At 53.9% G+C, this 24,460-nt stretch overlaps 1 protein-coding gene across 2 annotated transcripts; it reads left to right on the top strand.

The window, feature by feature from the left end:
* Positions 1–1,542: 1,542 nt before the first annotated feature.
* On the top strand, positions 1,543–24,205 carry FAM53A (family with sequence similarity 53, member A). 2 transcript variants are annotated; one of them, XM_012663662.1, is made up of 4 exons: positions 1,543–1,742; positions 11,717–11,771; positions 13,857–14,602; positions 23,618–24,205. In XM_012663662.1, exons 1-4 carry the CDS (start codon positions 1,668–1,670, stop codon positions 23,936–23,938), a joined length of 1,197 nt encoding a protein of 398 aa, XP_012519116.1. In that variant the 5' UTR covers positions 1,543–1,667; the 3' UTR covers positions 23,939–24,205. The 2 variants fall into 2 exon arrangements, with proteins under 2 accessions (XP_012519116.1, XP_012519115.1); XM_012663661.1 differs by having other exon boundaries at positions 13,854–14,602.
* The last annotated feature ends 255 nt before the right edge of the window (positions 24,206–24,460 follow it).

Below are 24,460 nucleotides of genomic sequence, written 5' to 3'. Positions count from 1 at the left end.
TGAGCAAGAGCGAGACCCCGTCTCTATTAAAATTAGAAAGAAATTAATTGGACAACTAAAAATATGTAGAAAAAATTAGCTGGGCATGGTGGCGCATGCCTGTAGTCCCAGCTACTCGGGAGGCTGAGGCAGGAGGATCGCTTGAGCCCAGGAGTTTGAGGTTGCTGTGAGCTAGGATGACGCCACGGCACTCTAGCCCAGCAACAAAGTGAGACTCTGTCTCAAAAAGAATGAAAAATGGGTATTGAATTTTGTTGAAATCTTTACAGCATCTATAGAAATGTTCATGTGGTTTTTCTCCTTAGATCTATTTATTTATTTTCCTAACAGATTTCATATAATTAGATGCTTCTTGCTTTTCTAACACAAGCCTGGCTTTGCCATGACAGATCCTTCTGATGGGTACAGCTCATGCCAAGGCCTTAGTGCGGGTGCTCGTGAGCAATGCGGCACCCTGGTGGCCTTGGCTGGTTGGAGGTGGGGCCTGGGCTCCCGGTTGCGCTGGTGTCCTGTGCCCGCCCCAAGGGCCTCAGAAGGCAGAGCTGGGTGGCAGCTGGGGACGCAAGCTCTGGAAATTCTGTGGTGGTTCCATCGCTGCTGTTTTATAATTTCCAAGAGTTTTTTTCTTTTTTTCTCTGACTGTTCCTTTTTAAGGGTGTCCTGATCTTATTTCGTGGAGACAGCGACTTATTGCTCTGAGGGTCACATTGAGGATACTGTGGAAGGTTTTGCCCACTTACGTGGATGATCTTCTCCAAGTTGTTGGTTTTATTTGTTTTTCCTTGTCTATTTGGCCTCTATTGTGTCCAAACTGGTGGCTCTTGGCAGCTGCTCATTCTCTGCAGGGCCACTGAGGGGACCAAAGTTGCAAGGTAGCTGGGTCTAGCTGCAGGTGGGTGTGGGCCACCTTGCTGGTGCCCTGCCCTGGCAGGGTCTGTGGGTGCAGATGTCTCAGCTTCTGCCTGAGGTGTGGTCAGAGCCGCCACTCCTGGGCTGGAGAGCTCATCGTCCTGCAGCCCCCATGTCCTGGTCCCTGGCTGTCAGCTGGGCCTGGTGCAGAACTCTGGCTCACTCCCCACCTGTGTCGCAGGAGGGAACCCCACCTTTAGTGGGGTCTCCTGCCCAGCTGGCTGGAGTGAAGATGGGAGGGACCTTCAACCTTGGAGCAGACCTGGGGGAGGGGTTTAGTAGTTTATAGTCAGGGTTACTGCACTGCTGGCTGGAAATCGGCTTTCCAGCTTCCAAAATGACCTTGCCATTGTCTCCTGCCCTGTTTTCTTTGCCCTTTTTGAGAGCAGGAGTGGATGGGGCCTTTCTTATTGTTTAGTCGAGGCTTGGGGAGTGGCTGGGTCTAGTGTGTGCCTTTAACTCCTCATCCTTGACTTACAGGATATCAGAAATATTTTATATCAGAAATATTTTATACACAGGGGACTTGGCGTATAATAGAAATGTCAGTGAGATGGTTTTGCATATAGTCACATGATTTCTCTGTACCGAAAAACAGACACAAAGCTCTGAAGAGTCCGTGAAAATGGATCATTCTGTAAATGAAGACATAACCTTGAGACTTAGCTCAGCCCCAGCTGTGGCCTGGGCCTTCTGAAGTCTGATGTTCCAGAACTCCAGTGCCTGTCTGCGTGGACGGAGGACTTGGGGCCCCGACCATGGTCACACTCATCACTAAGAAGCTGCAGAGCCAGTGTCTGGATGACCCCACCCGTAAGGCCGAGGCTCGCCTGGTAAGCCACTGTGGGGGCAGACAGCAGAGTCAGAGGTGGTGGTGCAGGCTGAAGGCTGAGAGGCCTGGGTGAGGGCAGGTGGGGGAGGTGCTGCTGGGCCCGGGATGGGGTATCCAGTGCACATGTGGTCCCAGAGCCCATCAACATCCTCACTGTGGGCTTTCAGTGTCATTTAAAAAAGAATAAGCTTTTAATAAAAGACAGACCCATGCACAGAAGCCTGGGAGTCATGAGTGTGGTGCACCTGATACCTGTTGTCCAGATCCAGCAGCTGTGCAGATCCCACTGGGTGCCCCTCCCAATACCGCCCCTCCTGGAGGAGCCTCTGTCTTGGACATTATCACCACAGATTAGTTTTGCCTGGTTTGAACTTTGTATGTGCAGATTCATTTTCTTGCATTGTGGCAAAGTAACTTTTTTTTCTTTTTTTTTGTGACAGAGTCTTGCTCTGTTGCCCAGGCTAGAGTGCCATGATGTCAGCCTAGCTCATAGCAACCTCAAACTCCTGGGCTCAAGCAATCTCTCTGCCTCAGCCTCCCCAGTAGTTGGGACTACAGGCATGCACCACCATGCCCGGCTAGTTTTTTCTATATTTTTAGTTGTCCGGCTAATTTCTTTCCATTTTTAGTAGAGATGGGGTCTCGCTGTTGCTCAGGCTGGTCTCGAACTCCTGACCTTGAGCGATCCTCCTGCCTCGGCCTCCCAGAGTGCCAGGATTACAGGCGTGAGCCACCGCGTGCAGCCAAGTGGCAAAGTAACTTTTGATGTGTCATCTTCAGCAGCCTCCCTCCCCTGGTTAGATCACAGATCCAGAAGGTGGTGGCTGAGTGTCTGGCCCCCAGATTCACACATGACACAGACGACTGGGCCTGAAGGGTCTCATTGGACCCCAGGGGGACCCAGAGCCTCCCTCCTGTCGCTCAAGCCCTGTCCTATGAGTGTGGTTTAACTTGTAGCCTGTTGCATGTTAAGTAGATGAGAAGGCAGAGGGACATCTGTGGATCCCAGGCTTTGGGGCCAGCCTTGTGTGGCCTGTTTTCACTGCAGGTGGTTTGGAGGAGGGTCTGAGCTGAAGGCACTCTTCCCAAGAGCCGCCTCTTAAGGTGGGGTGAGTAAGAGTGGCCGCGTTCCGTGCAGGAGGTGGCAGGTGGCCGGAACCTTTGCCAGTGCTGCTCGAAGGGCCTGGCACTTGGGGCTGCTGTGACAGTGGTGACTGCAGCAGCGCTGGCTGCATCCTGCGGTCTGTGCCTTCCAGACTCTCAGCCCATGGGGCAGGAGGTGAGGTCTCCTTCCCATGGGATAGACTGAGGCAGGGGAGATGAGTTTTGGCTGCAAGCCCATGTTCTGCCCATGACACTGATGCTGGTTCCCAGTTTTTCTTTTGATTAAATGGAGAAAATGATTTTAAGCAGACTTTAACCAAGGCCAAAGGATACAGGGTAGTACATGCCTCATCAGATGGACTCATGCTTCTTAGGACATTCCTGGCAAGCAGATGTCAGCCAGGGTGCTGGGTTGCTTTCCCAGGGAGAAGGCAGGATCCCCTCAGTGGAGGGGTCTGCACAGACCCCTGACATACAATGATGCCTGTGGGCCCCCACATTCTTGGCTCTTTAGATGGTCACTCTTGACCTCTTGTAGGGAACGTTTTGTCATTTGACAAAGAGAAGCTATCATGGCCAGTTCTGCAGCCAGGCCCCGGCCTTGCAGGGGCCATGGGGGCGTCGAGTGAGTGGTGAGGGGGTCGAGCTCACAGTCTCCTCCTGGGCCCCTGCCTGCTGCTGGTTCCACTGGTGCCTAGCCCAGGGTGTTTGCCTTTGAGTCTGTTGCCTCTGGTGATGAGTTCCCCAGGTCTCCAGTGGTTGCAGTAGTCGTTTCTTCTGAAATGAGAGAATGAACCTTTTTTTCACCAAATCTTGACTTTTAAGAGGAGCCGTTTTGGTGTTTGGAGGATTGTCTGGCCTTATGTCGTGGGGAGAACTGTGGCCTGGCGAGGCCTCGGCCTTGCACTCGCCACTACTGGGGTTCCTGTGGGGGTGCAGCTGGGGTGGCGTGCAGCAGGCAATGGGGGCACACAGGAAGGCTTTGATTGTAAAGAGATGTGACAACAAGAACAATCCCACCTAGAATTCCTTCCACTCTAACCCAATAATCCCTCTGTGTGAATTTCCTGTCAGTCTTCCTGTCCAGGATATAAACGGTTTGGAAAATAATTCCCTCACTACCAGTGGGTGTTTCGCTGAGTTCCTGGTGGGACTTGCTGCTGTATCTGTGTGGTTTCTGTAGCATGGGTGCATTATACTTTCTTTATAGCGCCTGCTTTTGCTGATGGTCACTCTTTATACAAAATGAGTATAATTTACATACAGTGGCGTGCACAAACCATATCTTTTTGAGCAAGAAGTGCCTGTCATCCCTATTGCCATCTGATTTAGAGTGTTTAACTTATCAGAATATCTTAATATCATTTTGCAATCAGGACAGTGTGTTCAACTGTGTTGAAGAACTTTGAAATCTGGTTACTGGGTGGGAAATTGTAGGGGAGGCCAGCTCTCCCACGTTACCTGCAAATTTCTAAATACGAGTTACTTTTGACATTCACTGGCACAAATCAGTATTTTAAAAAGCCAATTTGTTATATAAGAATAGAATAGAAATTGATGTTTTAAAGATGACTTAAAATAGTATTTTTATGGAAAAATAAGTGAAGACAATAGTAGAGAGTTAGAAACCTCCATGAGCCCACTGCCCAGCCTGAGCAAGAGAGCAAAGCACCACCATCAGCCTGTGGACCCTTGCTGAGTGCCCTCAGCCACTCCCTGCTGCAATTGTTCTGCACCAAATTCTAGACATATCTCCTCTGTAAATATTTCAGTGTGTATCTCTAAGAGATAAAGACTTTAAGAAACATGACCAGAGTTTCGTTTTCACCCTAAAGCCCCCCAGTAATTCCTTAATATCATTAAATATTTGATGTTCAAATTTCCTCCCTTGTCTCAGTTTGAATTTGTGCAGGGGTGCAGACGCATTATGTCTCGTGTCTCTTTTGATCTGTAGTTTCCCCTCAGGGTTCATGTTTTGAGGATACCGAGCTGCTTGTCTTGGACCGTCCCCCAGAAGCACGTAGCTGATGGTGTCCCCGAACTGTCTTTTCAGACAGTTTATTTAATTAAAATTGAACACAATTAAAAATGCTATTTCTCTTTTGCACTTGACACGTGTCAAGTGCTCAGTATCTTCACGTGGCTAGTGGCTGCCGTAGTGGATGGTGCAGGGTGGAATGACCTGTCAGCAGTCCTTACCACAGAGAGCTCTCTTGGGCAGCGTGTGAGGCTCCGTCAGTTTCGCACTTGACAGATCAGTTTGTTTATCCACTCCCTGATGGACACTTGGGTGGTTTCCACTTTTTGGCTATTTTGAATAATGCTGCTATGAATATTCATGGACAAGTTTCTGTGTGGAAATATACATACCTAGGGGTGGAATTTTGGGTCATATGGTAATCCAGTGTGTAATCTTTTGAGGAATCGCCAAACTGTCTTCTCTGGCAGCTTCGCCTCACATCCCCCCTGCAGCGCATACGGATTCCAGTTTCCCCACATCCTCTGGACACTTGTCCGTCTGTCTTTTACAGCCATCCTCAGGGTTTGAGGTGTATCTCATCATGGTTTGGGTTTTCATTTCCCTGATGACTAGTGATGTTGAACATCTTTTCATGTGCTCATTGGGTGTTTGTATATCTTATTTGGAGAAATGTCTATTGAAATCCTTTGTTCATTTTGAAATTGGATTATTTCTCTTTAATTGTTGAGTTGTAAGAATTCTTTATATATTCTGGATACTAGTCCCTTATCAGATATATGTTTTGCAAAACGTTTTTGTCATTCAGCCTGTTGTCTTTTCACTCTTTTGTCCTTTGAAGCTCAGAAGTTTATTTTTATTAAGTCCAGTTGATCTGTTTTATCTTTTGCAGCTTGTGCTTTGGTGAGAATCTTTTGCCAAATCAGAGGTTATGAAGATTTACACCTATATCTTACTTGAGTTTTATTGTTGTCCCAGTATCATTTGTTGAAATGACTATTTCTTCCCCATTGAATGGTCTTTGGCATTCTTGTCTAAAATTTACATTTTTTAAAGCTAAGTCTTTGAAACTTAGTGTATATTTTATACTTACAGCAAATTTCAATTCGGACACTAAGTTTTCATTACATAGAATTTTATCTGTATTTAGATTTCATAAAATTTTCAGTTGAAAAAGTAGAGTCACATTCCCAAGTTGTTCTAACCATACTTAAAAATTTTCCAATCACTCAACTGAGTATCAGTTTTAAAATTAAAATAATTAAATTTAAGTGAGGATGGGCACAGTGGCTCACACCTATAATCCTAGCACTTTGGGCAGCCAAGGCAGGAGGATCACTTGAGGCCAGGAGTTTGAGACCAGCCTAAGCAATATAGTGACAGTCTGTCTCTACAAAAAATTAAAAAATTAGCCAGGTGTGGTGGCACGTACCTGTAGTCCCAGCTACTCGGGAGGCTGAGGTGAGAGGAACCAAGGAGTTTGGGGCTGTAGTGAGCTATCATGATGCCACTGCACTCTAGCCTAGGCGACAGAGCAAGACCCTGTCTCTAACAAAAATAAAAATAAAAAAAATTTAAGTAAAGTTAAAAATCATGAGCTCTTCAGTGCCTCCAGTGCTATAGCCATAGTGCTGCTCTGGGTCATTTGTCTAGCTCATCATCATTTTGGGACACAGCTGTGAATACCACAGTCCTGGACCTCTGGCCAAGTTTGGGGTGAAGAGGTTGCCGCTGAGTTGAGAAGGCCCAGCAGAGCTGAGGGGGAACCCAGGGGTACCTCCCCCAGTCCCATGGCTCCGTCATAGATGGCAGCTAACCCGTGTAATGTGGGCCTGTGTCCATCACGCGCCCTTTGAGTGTGCGTGGGTGCCAGGGAGTGCCAGGCCCTACAGCTTCTCGTTGACATTCTGCTAGCCCTTTGTCCACCCCTAGCCTTACCCAGTCCAGTGTGGCTATCTCCTCCCGTCTCTTCATTTTATTTCCTTTACTTTGGTCTGTTTTTTTTTTTGAGAAGAGTCTCACTCTTTTGCCCAGGCTAGAGTGCCATGGTGTCAACCTAACTCACAGCAACCTCAAACTCCTAAGTTCAAGCGAACTGGGACTATAGGTGTGTGCCACCATGCCTGGCTAATTTTTCTATTTTTTAGTAGAGATGGGGTCTTGCTCTTGCTCAGGCTGGTCTCGAACCCCTGACCTCAAGCAGTCCTCCCGGCTTGGCCTCCCATAGTGTTAGGATTACAGGTATGAGCCATCATGCCTGGTCTCCTTTACTTTGGTCTGAAGTGCTCTCCCTACCTCCTCTGAAGGCCCCTCTGTTTTTATAAAACCCTCTTGTTACAAGGCTACACCCAGCTCTTCCTGCTTAGCCTCCATGTACTTGGGCTGTGGGACCATCCAGCTGTGACAAAAAGGCCTGGAAAGACAAGTGGTTATGTCCAGGCCCACTGCCTGCCTCCCTCCCTGCCCCGGTGGGACAGTAGGTGTCCTGCGAATCGGGGCTGTGTCTTGAGTCTCCTGGCATCGTCTGTAGCAGGTGGCACTGAGTTAGTGTCCCTCATGCTGGCTGCACTGAGAAGGCAGGTGAGGACGTAGGGCCACGCTGTCCAGTGGGACTTCGTGTGACGGTGGAGCGCTGTGCTGTCAAAGCCAGCAGCCACTATGGTATGTGGTGATTGAGCCTTGAGGTACGAAGAGTGTGGCTGAGGAACTGAACTGTAAATTGTGTATATTTAAGTTTAAATTCACGTAGCTGCATGTGGCTACTGGCTATTGCCTTGAACACCACAGATAGAGAGTAAATGCCCTTTTTGTGGATAACATAGTTTTTGAGATGACATTGAGTCTTTCCCTCAGGTCACTCCATTATGGCCACCCTGCTCTCTCTCATTGTCTGCTCCTCCTGGGTCCCTGGAAGTCGTTGGTCTCTTCTAACTCTGTAATCTTGTCATTTCAAGGATGACACGTAGGTGGAATCTGCGGCGCGTTTCCACTCCATCCCTGGAGATCCACCAGGTGATTGTCTGCGGCAGTAGCTGCTTCTCTGTCCTGGTGAAGTGTGCCACGGTGTGGCTCTGCGGTTTGTTTACCCGTGCACCCATAGAGGGATCACTGCAATTCTAATAAAAATCCTACCGTGAGTTTTGTGGAACTTGACAGGCTGATCTTAGTGTTCTTGACCGCACTTTAGACCCTCTGATTCATTCATTCGTTCACTGTGTGGCTGTAGGCCAGATGAGGCGCTGGGCTTGGAGGAGGGACTCAGGTGCCGCCCACCTTGAGGTTTGTGTCCTCGATGCGGTGAGGGCGGCAGGCATGGGGGCCTCACCCAGCTGCTGGAGCAGAGGGGCTGGGGTTGTGGTGGGCTGCACACAAAACGGTGAGTGGGGTCCTGCTGTTGGTGAGGCAGGTGGAGGCCCTCAGGGCCTTGGAGCAGGATGCAGATGAGGGGGGCGGGGCTGGTCCTCACATCGTGCTGGGCTCAGGTGTCCCCGGAGAGCGGGACAGCAGCCAGGAAGCGGTGGGGCCTAGATTTCACACGTGAAGATCATCCTGCTTTGTGCTTGTGTCTGTTTTGGGTGCTGGGCTGGGAATGTGGGTGGTCACTTCCTGGGGGAGGCCGACGGTGAGCAGGTGGACAAGGAATCACTATGGCTGTTAGGAGAATAGAGCTGAGGGTGCTGACATTTACTAGGACTTGGGTGGGGCTGGGGTGGTGGTGAGCTGTGTGGACACCTGTGGGGGGACACTGGGGAGGACGTGAGGGAGGACATGGTGGGGACACTGGTGGGAGACACATGGGGGCACACCTGGGGAGGACACTTTGGGGGACACCAGGGGTAGACATTGGGGGATGCTGTGAGGGTGGGAACCCTGGGGTTTGACTTAGTGGGGAGTCCATAGGGCCCAGAGCAGGGGCTGAGATCCGGTCAGGGCAACAGGAAGGGGCGAGAGTGTGACAGGGAGGCCAAGGCCCCTGACTTGGGGCTGGCCCAGAGCAGGGGTGGGCAGGGGTGTTGGGGCCAGGAGGGAGGCACAGAGTAGAGCAGGCCTGCCAGCCCAGTGGGTATGGGGTGGCAGTTGGTGTGCTGTGCTGTCCTCCAGCCGTGTCCAGCTGTGCAGGTTCAGGCTTTGCTTGGTGGAGAGTTTGGTTTTTATAAACCATTAGTTTAAAATATATTTTTTTACTGAGGCATAATTTATGGGCGACATGAAACGGACTGAATGTTAGTGTCCCCAAATTCATATGGTGAAGTCCTCACCCCCAAGGGGATGTGTTAGCAGGTGGGGCCTTTGGGAGTTGAGTAGGTCACGAGGGTGGAGCCTCATAAGTTGGCTTTGTGTCCTCTGAAAGGGACCCCAGGGAAACCCCAGCCCCATGTGAAGTTACAGCAAGAAGATAACTGCCCCTGAACTGGGAAGCAGACCTCACCAGGTACGGAACCTGCTGGTGCCTGATCTTGGGCTTTTAGCCTCCCAGAACCGTGGGCACCGAGTGTTTGCTGTTGATGGGCCACCCCAGCAGTGGTGTTCTGTGTGGAAAGTTGGTACCGAGAAGTGGGTGCTGCTATAACAAATGTAGACACAAGGAAGCGGCTGTGGCCCTGCCTCAGGTGGAGAGTTCTGGGAGCACTCTAGGAAAAGCCACGCTGCCATGAGCAGACCTTTGCAGGTGACTCTGGTGAGGGCTCCGGAAAAAGAGAGAGCTGCGGGGAAAGTGTGCGTCATCCTGGAGGGTAAACAGTAATCCTGAGCAAAACATTGGCAGCAGTACGGATGGTAAAGGCCATTCCAAGGCCCCCCCCAACAGACATGAGGGACGTGCTACTGGAACCTCGGGGAGAGGCCTGGTTACAAACTGGTGCAGAGGCTGGCGGTGTGGTGTTTGTGTTCTGGTGCCTTGTGGAAGCTGGAACTTGTGAGTGACAAGATGGGGTATTTGGCCGAGGAAACGTCTAAGCAAAGTGTCGAGGGTGCAGCGTGGCTTCTCTGGACGGCATGGAGTGGAACGTGAGAGGAGAAAGGATTTAAAGACAGAATTGTTATTCTGGCCGTGAGTCTTTTCTCGGATATGCGTTTTGCTGTTATTTTCTCCTGTTTAGTGGTTTGCCTTATTGCTTTTCATAGTATATTTCGAGGATCAAAAATTCTAAATTTAATGTAGATGTTTTCCTGTAAATTAGTGTTTTTTGTATTCCATTTAAGTAATCTGTGCTAACCCAAGCTTGATGATGTCCTCCTGTGTGTTCTGCTTTCAGCTTGGGCACTGCGCTCTCTCTGGCACTGAGTTTTGTGTTTGGCAGGCGTCAAGGTTGGTTTCTCCTTTTTTTCTTTGTAGAGACATGTGGTCTCTATCATCATCTGTGTGGGTTACATGTGTTCTTAGGTAACCCTTACCGCTGCCGTGTGGCATTGTCTTATTGCCTGTGTCGCAGATGAGGAAACTGAGGCTTGCAGAGAGGAGCTCACCTGCCCTAGTCACAGAACTGGTCGGGGAGCTGGACTCAAGGCCACACTTGCCCAGCCCCCAGCCTGGCTCTGTGGCCAGGCACTGCATGGGTTGTCACCTAGTTCCAGTGGAGTAGCCTCTACAGTGGAGTAGCGGGTCTGAGTTCAGGTCTCACGGGAAGTACATGGTGGGGCTGGGCCTGCCTCAGCTGGCTCAGTGGGATCCTGTGGTCTCAGCGCCTCTGCAGTTATCTCCCAGGGAAGGTTTAGAAGCCACCTCATCTCGTCAGGACCCCTCAGTGTGAGGCATGTTGTACAGGCTGGTCCTAGCGAGTCGAAGGCACGTGGCATAGCAACCACCCTCCTGCAGAGAGCCCTGCTGTCCCCTTCTGTCCTAGTGTCCTGGCTCCATCTGTACCCTGCTATGCACCCATCCCACACGGCCAGCACTGCTGGGAGTACTTCCTGGGGAGCACTGGGCTGTACCACACTGCCCCTGTGTGCACTTGCACTGAGGTGGGAACTCCCGGGCAGGTGCAGGCTTGTGGCTCCCTTGACCCACCCGTGGGAGCCATTTGTGCTGGCTGAGAAAGCCCTTTGCTTGCTAGAGGTTCATCATGGCATCGGGCTGGGTGCGTTTGGGTGTCCTGCTGCACACTGGGACTACAGGTGTGTTTTCAAAGACAAGGAAGCTGAGGCTCTAGGAGGTTACAGAGCTTGCTGGGGTGCCCAGCTAGACGGTGACAGCCGTGGGGCTCCAGAAGGACATGTGTCTCCTGTGTGCACACCCCTAGCCTGTTCTAATGGGGGCTTAGGCCCCCAGGGCTCTGTGCCTGGAGCCTGTGCTGGGACAGTGTGTGGAAGCAGATAGGCAGTCACCCAAAGGCACTGAAGGAGATGCAACTTGCCAGGTAGTTCCCTGAGACTTCATGGGGTAGAATCGAAACCAAGGGAAAAAAGTAGCACCTTCCCTGCAGGTCCCTGCAGCTGCTACTATGCCCAGTGGCTTTTCCACCTTGCTGGTGGGAGGGAGGCCCTGAATGGTCTCCCTGGACCAGGGCTGCCCTCCAGAGCCTGGGTCCCATGTTTAAGCTGTTGCAAGCAGGCCCCTTAGATCCTGGTTCAAGACCATCTCGCTGCAAAGTAACTAAGTGGTGAACTTTGTAAAGATGGTTGTAGCTCGGGTAAGCAGAAAGGAAAGAAGTCTGCACTTCAGGAGCAGAGACAGGAAGCACACTTGTGGCTTGGAAGAAAAATGACTACTTAGTTGAATTATGTTAGGTTTTAAAGAACTTCTATTAAGAAAAAAAGTATTCCAGAGGTCAATGCTTTTCATTTTGATCACCAAAAGGAAAATGTTGGGGAAAAATAGTATTGCATTAAGGAAAATACAGGAGTATTTCTTATTTCTGAATTCTCAGTATTGAAGTTTCTCTTTATCATTTCAGTATTCTGCTGAGAAGCTGAAGAGAAGTGGCCATTTGTTCCATTTGGAGATCAGTGGTGAGTGTTCTAGCAGCCCTGGCAGGGTCTTCGTGGGGCTGGTGTGGCCGGACTGTGAGTGGGGTTGGGGCCAGGCCTCAGGCTGGGTGGAGGTCCTGGAAGCTGAACACGAACATGATCTTCAGAGCAAAGGCCCTACGGAAGTATTCGTGTGTCCTGCACCGAGGGATGGGGGAGGTCACCTGCAGCCGTCTTCGCTGCCGCTGGGCCAGGGGTCCGGGTGGTCTGTGAGCAGGACAGCCCAGGCCAGGGTCCAGGCTGAGGCAGGCCCATCCCTTCTTGGCTGGTGGGGGTGTGGTGGGGACCCAAGGGGCTGCCGTGGCCTTTCTGGGAAGAACAAGGCCCATCCCGTGGCATCTTGTGGCTACTAGAGAAAGAATGGGACCGTGGGTCAGGTGATGCATGCAGTGTTGTTGGGAGCTCTGCTGTGGCACATGCTGGGCTACCTTTGTGTGTTGGGACGTCCATGATGCGGAGAGTGTGGATCTGCCTGGCCTCACCCTGTACCCAGGCCCCTCTGTGACCAGGAGCAGGCAGCTACCTGAGTGTGGAGGCTCACCGGTGTTCACACCTTGATAACCTTGGAGTCCCAGGTCCTCCCCCAGCGAAGGCCCTGGGGCATCGGGGCGTCACACTCTGTTGGCCCCCTGACTGAGGCTGGGTGATGGTGCCCAGCATGCTGTGCTCACAGAGCAGGACTTCAGGGTGATGCTGCTGTGATCTGTGTTCAGAGGCTTACCTCTCTGAGTGCCAAGTTGCTAAAGTGGAGGTTTTTTGTTTTTTTTTTTTACCAAATTCACAAATAGAAGTAGGAAGTGTGAGCGCCTGGCAGGGTCTGAGTCCCACTGCCTGCCCTCCTGTGGTGCCACATCCTTGTTCCTGCCTCCGCCTTGGCCTCCTGGGGCTTGTCCTACATGTGGGGCCAGACTGACCACCTCAGTCCCTGCCCAGAGCCCTGTAGGGCTTTGCACACTCCTTATCTGGCCACTTCTCTCCAACCATACCTGCTCCCCGCAGCCCCCGCCCTGCCTCCCTGCTGCCCCAGGTCACCCCAGAGCCTTTGCACGGTCTTCCCCTAGAAGTGGGCCTGGCCTTCTTCCCTGCAGCCTCCAGTTCAGGGTCCCTCAGCTGGACAGTGCAAGAGCTACTTGGGGATCCCTGGGGGAGCCAGATGCCCCCCGGCCAAGAGCATATCTGGGAACACTCTCTGGGCAGGTTGTTGTGGTCCAGGCATTGCGGCTGGGGGCCAGCTCCATGTGAAAAGGCCCACACACCTGACTTTGCTCTCAAGTCCACCTTGTGAACAGTGATGGGATGGAGTGGGTCAGGAGGGTAGTGGCCAGGGCCGTGATGGCTCTGAGCACCTGTGCATCTGGGCACCAGGTGGAGGGATGGGGACAGGCGAGAGAGGACTCGGGGGGATTATGTGGGTGCTTGTGTGGGGTGGGCTCTGGGAAAGGTGTGAAGGAAGTGAGTTTGGGAGCCCTGGGGCTCGGCTCCTGGTGGGTCTACGGTTGGGGAGGAGTTTCTGAAGTCCAGACTCCCTGAAGACACCTGCCCCAAGGGGTGCGACCCCAGATCATGAAGTAGCAGGAGCTGTTTTTAGGAAGATACTTTATAGGGGTCCCGGCTGGGGAAGTCACTCACCTGTGAGACTCTTTGGCCACAGACAAAGGAAAAGCATTTTGATGACACAGGGAGAACATTTTAGTGAAGCTCGAGTGAGAACAGAGCAGCGTGGTGGTTTTCAGGCGTGGAGACGCTAACTTACCTCGTATGACCAGGTGTCTTCCTTCACAAAGTGAACTGATTCCATCACTAACCTGAGGAGGAAGGCAGGGCCATTCAGAAGCCACGGTCTGTGTAGGTGGGGCTGGTGCTGACCACGTGACTAGTGGCATTTCCCACAGACAGCATCTGTGCCCCGGCAAGTCCCCCGGAGCAGACATTTCTGAGAAGTGGCCTTGAGGTGGAGGTGATGGGCTGGGCCCTGGCTGGCATGTGTCGGGCTGCTTGCCTGAGCAGAGGACCCCCCTCACCTGCTGCTCACCTGTCTCTTCTCCCCCGTTCCTGTTTCCTCAGCAGACCAGAACCCCCGGAAGGTCTTAGGTGGAGGATGGCCTGTTGGAAGCCAGGTGGCCTCAGGCCACGATCTCCCCTTCCTGCCCAGCCTGTCTGGTGCAGCTCACACTGCGGGTCTCCAGTGGCAGCCGGAGTCACTGGGCCCACACACAGGCCTGGGTGTGGTCAGCGCTGTGGACCTCAGTGAGAGCACAGGGCCTCCTGTGGCTCCGCCAACCAAGCGGCACTGCCGCTCCCTGTCCGAGCCCGAGGAGCTGGCGTACTGCCGGTCCCTGTGGCGCCCCAGCAGCTCCAAGGTCTGGACTCCAGTCTCCAAGAGGCGGTGCAACAGTGGCGGGAGCACCACGCTGCAGGGAAGTGTGGGCACCGCCCTGCCGAGGAGTGTTGTGCCACTGGCTGGCCCCACCTCGCCCCCGGCGCCCCGGCCGTCCTCGGCCAGCAGCGGCTTTGTGGACAGCGGCGAGAGCAGCACCGACTCAGGCCCACCCTGGCATTTGGGGGGGCCCTGCCTGCTCCCCTCGAGACGCCGGCTGTCCCTCTCTCAGGAGCACCTTGTGGGCGCAAGCACCCCCTTGCCCTCAGCCAGCAGCACCCCCACGTCCACGCCTGAGCTGGGCCGGCGCCACGGCCTGCTCCGGTGCCACTCACAGCCGTGCGTGCTCAGCAGAAAGAGGAGCCGGCGCAAGCGGAGGCACCAGGAGGATGCCAGGTGGACACGCCCATCCTTGGACTTCCTAAAAATGACTCGGGTGAGGCTTCGTTGTTGTTTCTGAGCACTCAGGGAAGGTTAGGTCTGGACGTGGCCATTCTTAGGGCGAGGTTGCTGCCAGCAGGCAGCAAGGTGACTTTCTTCATAGCTGGTTTTACTGGCTGGCTGGTTTTCTCTGCACTAGGACATGGGTGTGAGGAGAGCCAGGTCGGGAATGCCCGCCAGACTTGGGGCTGGGTCCCTGTGGGAGTGGCGGTGGTCCTGTCCCTGGCTTCAGAGCCCTGGTCAGGCCGCCTGCCCCAGAGGCAGGGTCGGCTTGCAGGCTGCAGGAGCTGGGAGCAGAGGCGCTGAGCTGTGGGCCTCTGTCCCGGTGGAGCTGCCCACTCGGTAGCCTCAGCTGCTGGGATCCCTCACTACCTTTTCTCAGGTGCTGATGGTTCTTGGCGTGAGGATCTGTCCTGGGAGCCCCATACAAGGTAGAGCTGAGGGGCACTGTGCCCAGACCCAGGCCCCTCCTCTCATGGGAGGCAGCGGGAACCCCGATGGCAGCATCTGTGTGCTTAGGGCCCTCCCTGGCATCTCCCAGTGAGCATTTTGATAGAGCCTTTGAACTGTGGTTTGGGAGAGTCTCTCGTTGCCTGCCATCGCTGCTGGTCCCCCATGGCTCACAGGCTGGCAGAGTTAAAGGAGAGCAACAGGACTGAGGAGACTGTTCCTCAGGTCTCAGCTGGGAGCCTCAAGGGTCCTGGCACTCAGGGGGCAGGGAGGCTATAACGGGCAGGGCGGGCTGTGTTCAGGTCACGGGGTCTGTGTGAGGAGGGGCGTCTTGATGCCAACTCCAAGTGTAAGCTGGGGACAGAGGGGGCCGAGGCTGAGAGGGGCAGGGTCTGTGTGTCACCCTCTCCCCTCTCGCCTGTCCCTTGGGCCACGGCCTGACCTGCCTCTGTGGGCAGGTGGGGGTGAGTGCAGGCTATACACAGTGGTGTCTGCTGCACCTCTCAGTCAGGTGGGCTGTGTCTGGGCTGTCCTGGGAGGTCAGCGAGTAGAGTGTGGTCTGTTGAAATTTAGATCAGGGAGAAGTGGCACAGATAGCCAAGGTCCCTCTCCACCTGTCATGGCCCGGGGGCCCTGGAGCTGCATGGCTGGGATCCCATGTGGGACCCTGGGGGGGTCCTCTGGGAGGCCTGCTTTAGGCCACCCCAACATGACCATCAGCTTTGCCTCTCCTGACTGGTGGGTTCTCCGGAAGATTTTTCTTGGTAGCTGAGGGGTTGAAAACCCAGACTTACCGGCTGTGAAATGCTTTTCCAGGGAGCTGGGGTTTAGAAAAGAAGATTCTGGTCTTTTGCAGTGAAGGTGGACCAACCCGGGAATGCCAGTGAACACTGGCAAACTGGCCACATGCTTCCCATACACACCAAGCCTTCCTCTGCTTGCTAGTGCGGCAGGTCTGGAGCATAGGAGGGACGCAGGCAAATAGCAGGGGGTGGGGCACAGATATCTCGTGCCAGAGACGCTTGGTGACTGAGCAGCAGTCCTGCTTGGAGAGGCTCGTGTTCCAGACCCCATGGGAGGAAGTGGAAGGTAGGACTGACCAGGTGGGGGGCTGATGGTGGGGACCATAGGCAGAGGCTGTGTGTGGGGCGCCACAGTGCACCCCTCCCTCTTCCACATCCTCTTCCCCTCTCCTTTCCTCCGTGAAGTGCTGATTACGTTTCTGGTGGGTTTGCAGTCTCTCTGTTCTGGTCAGGTTGCTGACAATCTGCTCATCATGCGTGTTGCGGACATCCCTCCAGCCTGTGCCTGTGTTTCGTCTTCATGCTTGCCACCTTTGGCGAACAGGTGGCCCGCAGCCCCAGTGCCTGTCAGTTCTCTCCCCAGGTCAGAGCCGAAAGAAATGCTCTGGTTTCCTTCTGAAGCTTGTATAAGTATAATCGTGTGGTACTGGACATTCAGTTCTTCCTCACCTGGGTGGGCACACGTGCACACACACACACGCACATGCACACCACTGTGCCCACAGGCACACTCACCCACCCACTCACATGTGCACACACACACGTGCACACACACACCGCTGTGCCCACAGGCACACCCACCCACTCACATGTGCACACACACTTTTTTGCTGTGCCGTGCAGTCTGTGTACTCACTGTTTAGGACTTTTGCGTCGATGTTTGTATGAGATGACTGGGCTGTTGTTTTCCCTTCCTGCTGCTCTTTTGCCATCTGATTCTGGCCTCAGGATCATGCCAGCCTTACCCCAGGGTTCAGCGGGCGTTCTCCAAACGGGTGGGGGGCAGCTTTCTGATCAGTAAGCCAGAGGCAGGGCCTGTCGACTGCCCAGAGGGAACCCTGAATCTCGATTCGTGGGCTGGCCCTTCACAGGGAACAGGGGTCGGGGCTCTGGTCAGCAGTCAGTGGACATGCACTTTCCTGACCCCTCACTTACAGCCAGTGAATGTTTTTACAAGAAGACATTTAGGATTTTCTGTTTTTATTGGCAAAGCTATGTTTCTAATTGAAGTTAAAATATTATCCCTAAAAATGTGCAAATCAGTGACAGTTCCCACAGAGTGTGGAGGAGGTGCTGGTTTTTATAGAATTGTGTGCTTTTAGGGCTTTGAAAAGCTTCTACCACTTAGAGGAAGTGTTTGGCCACCTCTGGTGTGATTGGGGTCACTTAAGTCTGTCGTAAAGCAGAAAACAGCTCCCTGTGGCCTCCTAGCCGGATCTTCAGGCACCTGGGGGACTTTCACAGTGGCAGTAGCTTCTTTGTCAGTAATTCCTTTGGGCACCAAAGGACCTAAGGCCAGTTAGACCAGAAGTATGTACGGGGAAGCTGTGTTTAGACCTTCAGGCCCCTGGATTTCTGGAGATCTTGAGTTTGTCGAACAGATGGTGTCATCCACCGCCCTCAGAATCACGAAGACGCCAGGCTTCCCCCACGCAGCTCTGCCAGATTCCGTGAAGCTCTGGTGCTCTTGCCGAGCCATTTTCTTCTTGCTTACCATTGAACTAGAAAACCCAGATGCTTAGAGCAGCACATGGTACCAAGAAAAGGACTGTCTTAGTCCATTTCTGCTGCTATAACAAAATGCCACAGGCTGGGGAGTTTATAAATAATAGAAATTTATTCCTCGAAGTTTTGGAGGCTGGGAGTCCAAGATCGAGGCTGCGTAGGTTGATGGCTGGGAGGGCCTGGTCTCTGCTTCTAAGAAGGCACCTTAATGCTGTCCACGAGTGGGGAAGGGATGGAGGGGCAAAAAGGGCCACCATAGTTCCCTCCAGCCCTTTTACAAGGTGCTAACCCACCCGCGAGGGCTCTGTGCTGGTAGTCACTTCCCTGGAGGCCCCACTCTCAGTACCACCACAGTGGGGGTTCAACCTCAGCATTCAAACCACAGCAGGGACCATCAGGAACCCGAAATGTTTGAGATGAGAGATGAGATCGCACAGCTGAACGTTTGGAATTTGCAGCTACCACTTTTTCTCTCCAGGAGGCCCACCAGCCAGGGCGAGGGTGCAATGAAGTGAGCAGAGGCGCGAGTCGGGCAGGAAGTGGTGCTGCCACATTTGCGTCATCCTGGCTCCTCTGGAGCCCTGGCCACGTCTGGGTAGGGCAGTTGGCTCTGTGGATGCAGGCCGCATATCATGGCCGAGTCCTCCGTGATGGAGGCTGAAGCACCCCCACCTTGGGTGCTGACCCAGGCTGATTTCTGAGGAACCCCTGCCGGGGGTGCCTCTAAGTTTCTGCTGTATCTACTGTTCCTGCCCTCAGGCAGGTTCACCTGACACCCTTGCCCCTCTCAGAGGTCAGCTCCAGGATCCTGCCTTTCCTTCCCATGGTGTGGAAGCCCTGGGTCTGGGGTCATGGTGCGGGCATCCGCCATCCTGTTGCATGGCTGCCAGGACATGGCTTCTGTTCATAGGTCCCTATGAAATGTTAATTTCTGGGAAACTGGATATGTCAGCCTCTTTCTTCTGCCTCTCAGCTCTCTTGGACTTGGGGGTAGGTCTGTGTAGACCTGCCCTCTTTGGAACATCCTCCTTCCACCTCCGTGCAGGCCCGGGAAGGACCTGGGAGAGGCTTGGCTGGGTCTTCAGCTTCGGGCTTCTTAAGTCTCGTTTCCTGCTCGTGTACGTCAGTTCACAGTCTGAGCAGGCTGTGCCTGTTTTCTCTCTGACTGTTTTTGTTTCTACTTCAGCTCCCCCCAAAGCTGGATAAACAAATTGTTTTAAAGATTTACTCTACTTTAGCCTTTTAATTTTTCCCTCTCAATTATTTTGTTATTTTATTTTTTAGATAAGTGTGAAAGGTGGTGGCTACAAAGGGTGTCCCCCACTCCATGGCAGTGGTGACATGGCTATCACTCTGGCCTTGGTCTGAGGAAGTCAGTGCTGGGGGACACACACGGAACAGGGTTTGCATGTGCTGGGGTCATACACACAGTACTTGGGATCACCCAGGGTCACACATGGTGCTGGGGTCAGCGGGCTGGGTGCACAGGACTCAGCACAGCGGAGGCCCTGGGAGTGCGGCGGCTCGAGGTACCAGACAGGAGAATGGTGGGGTGGGTGCTTCAGCCCCCCTGTAGGGCCTGGAGCTCTTGGGCGGGTGACTGAGTGTCCCAGATGGCACTGGCAGCTGGACAGGGTGTGTAGCCCAGGTGCAGGGAGAAATGGCCTGGCTCCTGCCCCTCCTGGACTCGGTCCCTAACTGGCTGTCTCTTGTGCCTTGAGGCCTGAGCACTCCTCGCCTGGTGTGCAGCTGCGGTGCTCCCTCATGTGCCCTCGGGGTCGCAGGGTGTCACCACCTGTTGTCTTCACTGGCTCACTTTCTGGGGCAGTGTTTGAGAAGGGATGCCTGGGAGGCATGCTTCTGGAGACCCCAGATCCTGGGCTGCAAGCGGATTTCCCACAGACCTTGGGAGACTCGGGGCTGTCCAGATCCCAGTGTTGCCATATGGGAGCTAGAGGCCACTCTGATGCTGGTCCTCCTGCTGGAGGCCGGCGGTCCCCACCCTCTGTTCAGAGACTCCACCACAGTGCCTGGGCACGTGTCCGAGTTGTGGGGTCCCTTCTCCTGAAGACTTGCATCATTTAGGTCTGAGGTTTCCTGAGTTTTTCCGTGGATGATTTCTTCACGCGTGTACGTGTCCCCACGTGCCCAGCGCAGCCTGTTTCCTGCACCCTCTGGTGCTTTGTCCCTCTCTCTCTTCACGATGGGGCCTCCCTGTCTGATCCTCTGATTTTCCTTCTCACTCCTGTTTTAGTTTTGTTTTCCTGTTTGAGGGATGGCTGCTGTAGTCTCTTGAGAGTATGCTACGCTTTGTTCGGGGGGAGGATGTTTTCTCATTCCCCACACGGCCTGTTGCCTCCATGTTGCCTTCCTCTTCTGAGCTATTCTTGTCACTAGGTTTTGGGCGAACGCTTCCCTCAGATGTTTGGTGACATCTGGTGTCTGCTAGTGTCTGAGATGGGCATGAATTGTTGACCACGGCTCTGTGGGGGTGCAGCCCTTTGGCCAGGAGCTTTGTGTGGGGTGATCTGGGTGTGCTGGGAGTTGGGGGACCCCCAGTATCTGTGTCTCTGGGAGTTTCCTTTGTGCTCAGAGTCCCCAGAGAAGACCCTTCCAGCCCCTGCCTGGAGGGTGCTGGAGGCACTGAGGAGGCGCCCAGGCTCTGCATTTGGGGCCCAGATGTTTGCTCAGCCCCCTTTTCTGCCTGTGCCCCTCAGGATCCACCAAGCCTAAGCCCAGTCCAGAAACCCTCCAGTTTATACTTTCCTGAGCATCAGCCTCCTCTCTCCTGCGAAGTTGGGAGGGGCACTTGTCAGAGGTGGTGAGGGGCCTAGGGTCCCCTCCCCCACGCTTCCTCTCTGGGCACACGCACAGGCCTGCATGCATACAGAGCCCGCCTCTGGCCATCTGTGTCCTCTGCCGTGGTGTGGACACTGCCAAGCCCTCTGTGGCTCAGAGCAGGCTGGCCTCCCTTCCCTCTGGCAGTGAGGGGACCCTTTGGCTCTGCCCACTGTCTGTGGCTATTCCTCTTCATACCTGGAGGCCTGGTTTGACATGCACACACGTGCTGGGCTCTAGGTGCTTTCGGCAGTTGGAGAGCCCCCAGCCCACCGTGGGTGCCACTAAGCCCTGGCCAGCAGAGTGGCCACAGTGCCAGTGGCCAGGGTCAGCTTTGGTCGTGAGCAGATTCACTGTGCAAGCCATTCCCAAACGGTGGGTAGAGGCTGTGCTTTCACAAGGTTTAGCTTGACCAAAGCCAGAGGCCTTGGCAAGTGGGTCAGTGTGGGTGTGGCTGAGGCCGGGCCCTGGACGTTTGTCGAAGCAACTTTGGATGGCTCATAGGAAAGTTTCCCTTTTTCTTCCAGAATCTCACCAGCTTAGTTGTAGCTGAACCAACCTGGCTTCAGGTGCTGGAGGCTCACCCAGCTTTAAGTCAGGGCCTGCCTCTGGTAACTGTGTGTCCCCACAGACTGAATTGTTTTGCACACAATTCGAAAGACCCTGTGATATTTTGAGCCCCTGATTTAGAACTCAAAGACTTGACTTTTGTTTTTCGAACAGCTCTGTTGTGTACCTCTGCCTCCGCTCGGGTGCAGGCAACCGCAGAAGCTGCAACCTAGCCCTGGGCCTGGCATCTGGGACAGGCTCACACAGGGCAGACGGGTGCCAGTCTAGGTCATCCCTGGCTGGTGGCCCTGCGTGCCCCATTCTGAGCCTTAGGTTCCTCACTGTGATCCATAGCTTTGTGCTGGACGAAGCGCATGTCTGCATGGTTGTTGTTAGGAGCGTGCTAGGTTCTTAGCTCTGCAGGTGCCATTTTTATCAGCAATGGTTCTTTTTCCTTCACATATCCCGTAAGCGGAGGTTTTAAGACGTCTGCTGTTTTCCTCCTCGAGCCACACAGTTGCCATCTGTGAGCGAGGCCTGTGTCGTGGCGCCGGCTCCTGCTCTGTCAGGTTGGTGCAGTTGGTCCAGAGAGCCAACCCCGAATCAAGTTAGAAATGTTACAGTGTGAGATTTGAGGAAAACTGGCCACTGCAAGCCCCAGCACCCTGTGGACGCAGGCGTGCGCGTGCAGTTTGGCCCCGTGCTGTGGGGTTGGAGCCTGCCCCGGTTCGGCAGGGTGGTGGTGGGAGCCAGTGTGGTCACCAGCAAGACCAGCCAGAGCTGGGGTGAGACCGGGTCTTGGGCTTCCACGCCGCCCAGCAGACTCAGGTGAAGCTGAAGTCAGGTTCACCTTGATTTGACTGAAAAAGGAATTAAGCATCCTCATGTTGTGACGAAAACACACGGCCAGTTGTATCCATAAAAATTTGATTCTTTAGAATTTTACTTCTGAACAGTGATTCACTTTTTATGGTAGAACAACAAAACCAAAAAACATGGCAGTTTGTCCTACAGAGCCAAATAGTTTCCTTAAAAGTACTAATTTCAAAAAGGAACTCTGTCCTCTTAAGGGATATGTGTTTATTTACTTAAGTTTGCTGTGGAACTGTTTCTAGGGAATGTTTTAGCCAAAAAATAGATTTTTTGTCCTGTGAGACATTTCATTGCTCTAGAGAAAGGTAATTTTGGGGAGATATTTTTGTTGTCTGGAGTTGGTTAGCTTGTATTTTAGGTTCATAATTTTAAGTGGCCAGTGTTGCTGCCATCCAAGTAGTGTTGTATCTGCGTGGCGTGTGCCCTTGTCCTCAGCAGCATGGCACCCCTGTGCTGACTGCCTGTGCACCCTTTAGAAGCCCTGAACCGTGAGGTAACGTGTCTGAGGCCAGGGTGGTGTTGCCTGGGAGAGGAGCCCATGATGCTGAGGAGGCTTGGAGGTGACACCTGGGCCAGGTGCTGCCAGGTGGGAGGCTGTTCCCAGTGGGGCTGACATGGAGATGTGGGCAGAGGTTGCAATGGACAGTGCTGGGTGCTGAGGATGAGGAAGCAGAGGTGACGGCCAGGAGGTGGCATCTGGGGACACGGGCTGGGCATGCCAAGGGGCTGCTGCTGCAGGGCCCCAGGGCTGGGCCTGGACACAACCCAGCTAGACACATCTGCCAGGTCTCAGCCCCAGAGGACAGTCTAGGAGAGGCCACCCAGAGTGGACAGGGACTCCGTCCGAAGTTCACAGGAGAGCGCTGGTCTGGGGGAGCAGACTGGAGGGAGCCCTGTCTCTGAGGGTGGTGGGGGCACTGCTGTGTGAGAGCTGGCCAGGGTGCAGAGTAGAAGAGGGGCAGCAGCAGTGGCATGTCCGGGGAAGGGCCAAGGCTGCCCCAGCCCGGCGCTTGAAGCCCCGATGCCCTGGGCAGCCTGGGTGTGGCATGCGGGGGAGGCAGCTGGAGGGCTGGAGTGGGGGCCTGCCTGGGAAGCAGCATTGTCCTAGCTCGGAGGAGGCCTCTACGTGTGTACGTACGTGCCTGGTCATCTTAGATATCTTGAGGTGAGAAGGGTTTATACATGTTCATATCTGAAGAATAGCAGTGGAAGAGGAGGCCTGGGGAGAGAGAGGATGGTGGGAGTTGGGACAGGCTGGTCCCCAGGGACAGGGGAAGAGGCTGGATTTGGGGGACTTGCCATGGTTGAAGTTGGAGTGGCCTAATGGGGTCCAGGTGGAGGCGGGACGAGGGAGTCCCCTCGAGGGCCTTGAAGGCAGTCCGGAGGTTGTCTGCCTAGTGTGGCCCTTGTGGGGTTGGGGCCGTTGTTGGAAGTCGGGGGCACATGGGACCCTCCCTGTCTAGCCGTGTGCTGAGTGCAAGACTGTGGCTCAGGGACACGGTCACATGCCAGCCGGGCATCAGGGCTTGTTCAAGTGTCAGGCGCCCATGGACCTGGTGATTCGGTGTGGGTGGGGCTGGGATGTGTGGGAGGTAAAGGCCAGGGACATGTTTGGGCAGCGTCCTGAGAAGGCAGCCCCAAGGGCCAGTGGCTGACACACAGGGGATGGAGGATGCTGGTGCTTTGTGTGGACTTGGGGACGGGCTAGACCCCACGCACGCTCCCACATAACCTACCAGTGATGCTGTAAGCCCATGTCTTTTTTATTGCAGACTTTAAAAAATTCAAAAAGCCTTTGCTCCCTCGATTGCGAAGATGACGATGTGGGTGATGCCCAAGTGAAGACGGCCGTGTCCTCGCCAAGTCACTCACAGGGCCTCACGGGCATCCATGTAGCAGGCTCTGGCCCCAGGGGTGCGTGCCCCAGGCCCTGCCCCACCAGCCCCAGCCCGTGGGCCTCGAGGGAGCTGGTGGCCAGTGAGGGCGCAGGCGGGAGTAGTGGAGACCCCAGTGACTGGGACAGTGCTGGGGAGGAGGGCATCTTCCCTCTGGACCACGGTGAGCTGGACCTTGAGCAGATCGAGAACAACTGACTCCCATTGGGGGGTGGGGTTGGAGGGGCTGCTGCCTGGGTCTGCTCTTGGTGCATAGACAGAAGATAGGTTACGTGTTATTTTGAACATTGAGCTATAATTTTGATTCAATTTTTCCTAAAGAAGTATTTTGCATTTTTATGGCTTTTATAGTTCTGGAGAAAGTGTCTCTATTTTGAAATGAATTTTCAGAAGGTCACTCTGTTAAACGTGAGTCTGCATACAGAGTTCAGTGCGGGTATGTTCCTTTTGTAAAAAGCCCACTGTGAAGAGCGCCTTGCACGGTTTCATTGCTAGGAAGCCTCAGGCTGGTGGTCTGGGCCCCTCCAGAGGGGCTCACGGAGTGCTTTGGCCTGCACAGGGGCATTTTGTGCCTCAGGCTCTGTCATCCGTGTGCTGGAGAACTGCCAGCCGGCGGTGATGCTCTCTGGGGCGGGCCAAGCTGCAGCAAGTCTGTGCTCTGTGGCTGAGGAGGGTCTTGGCCCCCTGAAGTGGGACGTGAAGCCGGCCCTCCTGGAAGGA

This window comes from Propithecus coquereli, unplaced genomic scaffold (assembly GCF_000956105.1).
Source record: "Propithecus coquereli isolate 6110/MARCELLA unplaced genomic scaffold, Pcoq_1.0 Scaffold821, whole genome shotgun sequence".
NCBI lineage: Eukaryota > Metazoa > Chordata > Mammalia > Primates > Indriidae > Propithecus > Propithecus coquereli.
This window is presented reverse-complemented; position numbering and strand designations above follow the sequence as displayed.

Excerpts from the sequence above, each read along its gene's own strand:
- FAM53A (XM_012663661.1), top strand. The coding sequence starts at position 1,668 with ATGGTCACACTCATCACTAAGAAGCTGCAGAGCCAGTGTCTGGATGAC. Across the intron at positions 11,772-13,853 it reads GTTCCATTTGGAGATCAGTG|CAGACCAGAACCCCCGGAAG; the intron begins GTGAGTGTTCTA and ends CTGTTTCCTCAG. Across the intron at positions 14,603-23,617 it reads ACTTCCTAAAAATGACTCGG|ACTTTAAAAAATTCAAAAAG; the intron begins GTGAGGCTTCGT and ends TTTTTATTGCAG.